This window comes from Elephantulus edwardii, unplaced genomic scaffold (assembly GCF_000299155.1).
Source record: "Elephantulus edwardii isolate Elephantulus edwardi_28Jun2011 unplaced genomic scaffold, EleEdw1.0 scaffold00020, whole genome shotgun sequence".
Classification (NCBI taxonomy): domain Eukaryota; kingdom Metazoa; phylum Chordata; class Mammalia; order Macroscelidea; family Macroscelididae; genus Elephantulus; species Elephantulus edwardii.
In genome coordinates, this window is record NW_006399770.1 from 26,470,871 (window position 1) to 26,478,301 (window position 7,431).

At 39.7% G+C, this 7,431-nt stretch overlaps 1 protein-coding gene across 1 annotated transcript in view; it reads right to left on the reverse strand.

Annotated features, from left to right (window-relative positions):
* Positions 1-7,431, reverse strand: part of VAV3 (vav 3 guanine nucleotide exchange factor) — a 561,290-nt gene that overhangs the window by 244,877 nt on the left and 308,982 nt on the right. Inside the window, exons 13-14 of the mRNA XM_006882495.1 lie at positions 4,796-4,928; positions 4,330-4,439 (exon numbers count right to left, since the gene is read on the reverse strand). Of these exons, the coding sequence (XP_006882557.1) occupies positions 4,330-4,439; positions 4,796-4,928 (243 nt within the window). The remainder of the gene's footprint in view (positions 1-4,329; positions 4,440-4,795; positions 4,929-7,431) is intronic.

Sequence of the window (7,431 nt, forward strand, 5' to 3'; positions counted from 1 at the left end):
ATAAAACACTGACATCCTGATGCTTGTATGAAATATCCTAATTCTTTTTTTCTCACCATATTTGACAAAATTCCTTCTTGTGGAAGGTCTTACATTTGAACAATTAAAATAAAACCAAAATAACTAAAGGTGTTTCTACCCTTCTCACCATCTGCATGGGAATCTGCAGTGGGACTCTGAAATATGAGCAATGACATCTGTTGATATTCGACCTTGGAGACCTAATGAGGCAGTTCTACTTTGTCGTACGGACTTGCTATGAACTGGTGCTGGAAACAAGCTTCTTAATATTTAGAGGCACCGTGGTAACAAACTGGTAATGCTTCAAACTGTCAACCCAACAGTAGGTAGTTAGAAGCCACCAGCAGCACAAGAGAAGAAAGATGGGCAATCTCCTCCAGTAGAGATTTACCACCTTGGAAACCTGCTGGAGGATAAGCTGTAAGTGGGACTTGACTCCACAGCGGTGAGCTTGGTTTACTGAATTCCTTCCATGCAGGGGAGTTGGCCAATGCTCTAGAAGCACAGCCACCACCCTTCTCTCAGTGGAGGCCTTATTGCTGGGGTTTCAGCAAAGCTTCCAGACTAAGGAAGGCTAGGGGGAAAGGCTTGGCAATCTACTTCCCAAAACCAGCTAATGAGAACTCTATGGATTGCAATGCTCAGTTTCACTGTGCATCGGGTCAACCACCACCACCAATGGCTACGTAATTATACTGCTGAGCATGTACCTGCACAGCAGTGGCTGCTGGTTGCCTACTTTTACCTATTCCTCTCTTCTAGGTAAGCAAACCTCAGTTCTTACTCAGGCACATTCCTGCTTACAAAAACAACACAGAACAAGCCAATGATTATATTCACCAGGTCATATATTCCCCAGGTGTGGCTGGCTACACACCTATGTCTGGTCAATAATATATAAAAGTAAGCATGTGACATTTCTGCATGGTCTTGAAAAGAGAAGACTGAGCCCCTTGCTGTCTGGAATGTACACTTTGGAGCTGGAACTCCAGCAGATATTATCAAGATGTCTGTTCATCCCTGAGGACAGAAGTAAAATGATGATCACTGTAGAGCAGAAGATGTGAATCTGAGTTCAGGTATTCAAAAAAGCCACTGCATCACTACTCCTCAACCCATGCCATGAGCCTTAGTTCTTTGGTTTATAGCAAGTGATCAAAATATTAACTGCTATTATCACTGCAATCCCAAAGGCCACGAGCTGCTCTGCAGGAGAAGGCAATCTCCTCCCATTTGATGTACGATCTCTGAAAACCTGCAGGAGGGTCAGCTATGGGTTGGCTCTTACTTGAGGACAAACAAAAACATATCTGTCATGTAGAGATTGCTGGTGGTGTAGTCCATAGGGATATACACTGCTCATTCGACGCTAGTACCTCACTGAGAGGTCAAATCTACCAGTGACTCTCAAGGAGAGAGGTGGGCATTCTCCCCTCACACAGTTTACAGCCTTGGAAATCCTGATGGAGGGTCAGCTATGAGTCAGTTCAGACTCGATGGCATTGAGTATTTGCTTGGTATCTATCATAGAGTACAAAGTCGTTTTTGCTATTAGGTGCCGTCGAGGTGAGTATGACTCACAGCAACCCTACGAACAACAGAACTGAACCTTGTCCTATCCTGTGCCGTCCTCACAATCTCTGACACACTCAAGCCCGTTGTGCTGCTCTCACTGTGTCAATTCACACAGCTGATGATCCTTCTCTTTCCTTGTCCTTCCATCTTTCCAAGCATGACGGGGTAAAAAAAAAACCAAAAACAAACAAACTAAAACGCCAACAACTTCCTACTTACTCAAAATGCCTTCACTGCTCTAAAGATTTTCATATCCAAATAGAAGCCACACAAGGATATTAGCTTTGAAACTTTCCCACAAGATGAAAGGCTTGAGATGAATTCAGCGTCTGTCATCACTCTTGCACTCCGTCACACTCCACTTTTTTCTTTTAACTTTTTTTTAATTAATTTTAATGAACATTTACAGACTGTGGATTTCCATTGATTCATTGTTGCATTTTTTTAATCCCTGCCCACCACCCAATTCACTCTTCTCTTTGAACAGTAAAAGAAAAATTCTTTTATTGTGATACAATCCCTCCCCTCAGCTCCACTCCATTATGCAGCCTTCATTCTGTCATGATAATAATATCTAATCATATATTGCTTCAAAACAGTTCTCTCTCTCATCTGTTTCAGTGCAGTATACATTATTTGTCCCATCTTTCTCAGTCTCTCCCCAACCCTGATGTCAGTCCTGTTTTACAACAGTGGCACTATGCAGCATTTGTCCTTTTGTGACTGAGATATTTCACTCGGCAAAATGCCCTCCAGGGCCACCCATCAGTGCTGAGCACCATGTGAAGACTCACTAAGAAAGCACAGTGAGTTCATGAGGAGACTCCCTGGGTGGCAGAGAGGTTAATGTGCTCACTGCGAACCTGAAGGATGGTGGTTTGAGTTCAACCAAAGATGTTTAAAAAGAGTTGAAGAGATGGTTATATTTTGAATAAAAACAAAACAAAACAAAGAAAAACCACCTTTGAGAACACTGGAATGCCATGCTACATTAACACATGGATTCGCCGTGAGTTTGAAGTGACTAAATGATTCATTGGTTGGTTGGTTGGTTGGTTGTTTGGTTGTGGCTGGTTGGTTGGTTGGTTGGTTCGTTGACTGGTTTGGTTAATAACTAAGTCCACTGCCCATCAGATATTGAATGAGATCACAACCATCACATCTAATGCCAAATAAATCCCTGCAGTGATGGTACAAACTACTAACTAAACATTTAATTATTATAGTCAATATCATTAAGCTACAGAGATAATAAATGTATATTGGAAAATGCCCTTACACTTTATAAATATACATTAGTGTGTCAAAGCCCTAAAAAGAAAGGCACATTAATTATAGTAATAATGGTGTGATAATTAATGTGGTTTTCTCAGTAGTACATAACTGTTTTCCAATTTGGATACTGCTCTGTGTAATATACATTACCTGGCATTCAAAACAAAGGTTATAACTTCTATTTTATGGTAATGATACTAATGTCCTAAGAGTTAAAGATAATGTAGCCAGTTTATAACAACAATTATAACTGAAGTCAGAATTGTCTATAAGCTTAAAAAACTTTCTTTTATTCAACTCTAGCTCCTAAAATGTTAGAGAATTACAGGAAAACATTCCTTTTTTCTTTTGAGACTTATAATAAAACATTTGGATCCCACTTCTATTTTATTATAACACAAGTATTTCTTAAAGAGAGGTAAAACAGCATAGATTTTGTTTCATAATTGATTAAAAAAGAAAGGCTAAAACACAAATGAAACAAGTTACAAAAGTACATTTACCTAAAATAATGTCACCTTTTATTAATTAACAGTTTCAGTGTGACCTACATGTTTCCATAACTAGGATCACTAAACACTATTCAGTCCATACACACCAAAACTACAAAGATACACCTACTATGGTATATTTTTAACTGTCCCTATAAGTATTCCTTTTGAAACAATCCTGATTTAGTTTCCATCTCCTCATCAAGCTTTTTTAAATAAAAGGAAAGAATGCTGGAATAATCTAAGTCTTTAAAGCATTCTATTGACTATGTCAAGCAATTTGGCCAGGATCCAAACAATAAATGAGTTATGAATACAGAGAGGGAAGAAATAAATACCTATATTTAAAATAACAACTCATTGCCACCAAGTTGGAATCAACTCATAGTTGATCCTTCAGTGAGATTTTTAGGGGCTATAAATTTGCAAATAAAGTAGATTGACCATCTTTCTCTCACAGAGCACTTGCTAGATTCGAACTGCCTGCCAGCAGTGCACTTCCTACTCACTAGGCCATTGCTACTCACCATCGCTCCGTCCGTTAAAATCTGTGTAAACATGTTTATTTGTGTATGAGTATATATTTCTATTTAAGTTAAATATATATTTTCATACATACAAGTGTGTGTACAACCATGATGATTATATTAAAAATTTATCATTGGAATAACATTTTTTTGGGCTGTTTAACAGTGAAGAATTAAAGCACGCAGATGAGAAGACGTTCAAATGGAAGCTTAGAGCTCCCCCTTTCATCTTCTTGAAGAAATTCACCAAAGTCTCCTCTATGAGACAGAGGAGGCTACCAGACAGCTTAATAGTCCTCATGATCTGCAAAGAGTAACGCTCTGGCCTCTGGACACTTGCTCCATGCATTAGAGCGCATTTATTGGTAGTTCATTATTCATGAGTAATTTAAGAGGGGAGTGGGGGGGGGGAAGACACTTTTAAAAGTAGGAATACTCACAACGCCATTTCAAACTGTTCCAGCCACTTTTTCTTTAAATCTTTCGTTTTGCAATAAAATTCTAAGCCGTTTTGTCCTTGGGTATGGATGAGGTAGAAACCATAAGACCACTGTTAAAATGAAAATTATTTTGGTTAATATGGGATCACTAATGGACAAAACCACAATTCTAAATCCATAATAATCATACAAAAATTAAAAAAAAAACCCAAGTCTATAACACTTGTTAACATAGAATATGCAACTAACCAGGCTTACTCCTATAATCAGAATTAGCTTAGCAGATTCTATAGTCAGGTACACTTAATTTCTTGGCCATTAAAACACTAACAATGACCTGATCAGCTGTGACATTACTCAGTTCTTTCTCATAGATGCCTGTTTCAAACAAAACACTTGGCAAGCACACTTTTCTTCAATCATAAAATTATGATTCATATAAGATAATTAACCCCCCAAGATTCACCTTTTTATTTTCCTTGTCAGTTGTGGGATTGTTGGCTATCTTATACTGCTGGAGATCTATTATTTCCTTCATCTCATAGTTATCTCCTTTCCTTTTACACACAATTACAGCCAGGTCGAATAGAAAGATATGCCTGTGGAAGACAAAGTGAGGGAGAGGGAGATGGATTGAAAATGGTACGGAAGCACATAGATTAATTTTTTTTCCCTAGAAATAGCTAATTCATCAAACTCATTTTTCCTTTTAGCTGAAGACAGAAAGTTGAACTGGGCATCTGCAAGCACTAAACAACAAAAATCCATTGCTGTCAAGTCAATTTCACTTGATGACGACCTCATGTGTTAGAGACTGGTACTGCCTCATATGGCTTTTTTTTGGCGAGAGTCCACAGAAGTAGCCCACCATGTCTTTCTTCTGAGGCCTTCAAATGTAGAGTTGAAGACCAATCTTTTAATTGGTCTATTAGACCAATTAGCATTGGGTTGAAACCGATTCATAGCTGATTCTTCATTGGGTTTACAAAGTTATGAATAGCGTTGGAGAAGATTGTTCATCTTTCTCTCTCGGAGACAGCGGTGGTGGTGGTTATTGAATATAAAAACTGATTCATAGCTGACCCTCCAGTGGGTTTCCCAAGGCACTAAATCACATTAGAGGATTCTGCTCTCTTCCTCCTGTAAAACAGGTGAATAAGTCAAACCATGTATTTGTTGGGTTGGGGTGTAATTCCTTACCACTCAGCCACCAGAGATACCTAGGAGACAGGTTTGCTATTGTTTGCCTTTAAGTCAGAGCTGACTCACAGCTGAGCCCCTAAGCAGATTTTCAGAGGCAATAAAGTGTAAGGGAGGGGACTGTCCATCCTTCTCCAGCAGAATAGTTGTCGGATTTAAACTGCATGCCTTTGGGATTACAACAAAGGTTCTTACCACAAAGCCATCCAAGATTCCTGGGAGACAGAGATGTTGGCTGTTATATGCCATCGAGTCGCCTTTGATTCAGAGTGACCCAATTGACAACAGCTCTGAATACTGCCCTACCCTGAGCCAGTCTCACTGAATCTGGCACACACTCCATTTCCCCAGTTATTGTGTCAATCCATCTCACCCAGGGTCTTCCTCTCCTTCATCATCCCTCCACCTTTCCAAGCATGATGTCCTTCTCCAAGGACTGGTCCCTCCTGGCCATGTGCACAAAATATATGAGACAGAGCTTGAAAATCCTTGCCTCCAAAGAGAAACTTGGTTTTGCCCTCTCCAAGATAGACTTATTTGTTTCCTTGGCTGTCCATGGTATGTTCAAGACTCTTCTCCAGCACCACAACTCAAAGACATCAATTCTTCTTCTATCATCTTTAGTCATTGTTCAGCTCTCTGATGCATAGCAAGTAACTGCAAAGACCATGGCCTGAAGCAGCAGTGCCTTAGTCTAGTCTCTAGACTGACATCGTTGCTTCTCAGCACTCTGGAGAGGTTTCTGACAGCAGAATTTTCTAGTGCAATTCGTCTTTTGATTCTTGACTGTGGCTGGTGCCACAAGGTGAACAAGTTGAAATTGTTAACAACCTCAATCCCTTCTTCATCTATCGTTGTGCTACCAGATGGCACAGTGGTGATAATCTTTGTCTTTTGATGTTAAGCTTCAATCTTTATTGAAGACTACAGTCCTTGACCTTCTGCAGCAAATGTTTCAGGTCCTCTTCAGTTTTGGCAAGCAAAGTTGTATCATCTGCATAACACAGGCTGTTGATGAGTCTTTATCCAATCCTGATGCCACACTCCTCCTAACAAAGTCCAACTTCTTGAATAATCTGTTCTGTATATAGATTGTAAGGTATGGAGACAAGATGCACCCCTGATATACTCCTTTTCTAATTTTGAACCATGTAGCATTTCCCTGCTCTGTTCTTATGACTGCCCCCTGGTCCAGGTATAGGTTTTGCATGAGTTCCCTCAAATGCAAGCAATTTGCAGCTACCATTGCTCTGCAGGAGAAAGATGGACAGTCTCCTCCCATGTAATTTACTGCCCCTGAAAAGCTGCTATGAATTGATTCTGATTCGTAACAGCAGTACATAATGTAGGTGATGTACATAACAAGGTTCTGCACATAGCAGCAACAGGTAAACACAAACTGAGCAGAACAAAGGCAAATAGTAATCTAGAAAAAACAGACAAAACTTATTGCCCTACAGTCTGAACTGACTCAAAGTTACTAACTACTCTCTCAGCCTGTTTCCAGAGGCTGTAAATCACACACACTGAGGAGACTGCCCATCTTTCTCTCTTGGAGGCACCACCTTTTGGATAGCAGAACAACTCCCTACAGACTGACTCTCTCTCCTTTTATTATGAAAAATCATGAAACTTGGGAGAGTTATAATCCTACTTTCTAATATCAAAACTTCTTTTTATGAATTCTCAATGATTATCATTATCATTAACACACATGCACCATTTCCAGACACACACAATGGTAGTGTAACACACTTGAATCACTTTCAAAGTCCATTTTTCCCAGAGAGGCTTTAAGAATGAATGACTTCCTTGCACTATCAATGAAGGCAAAGCACAGGGGTGGGAACAAGCTGATGCTGACCCCTGCTGGCTGACCAGCTTTTTTCAACAGGCTCCAAA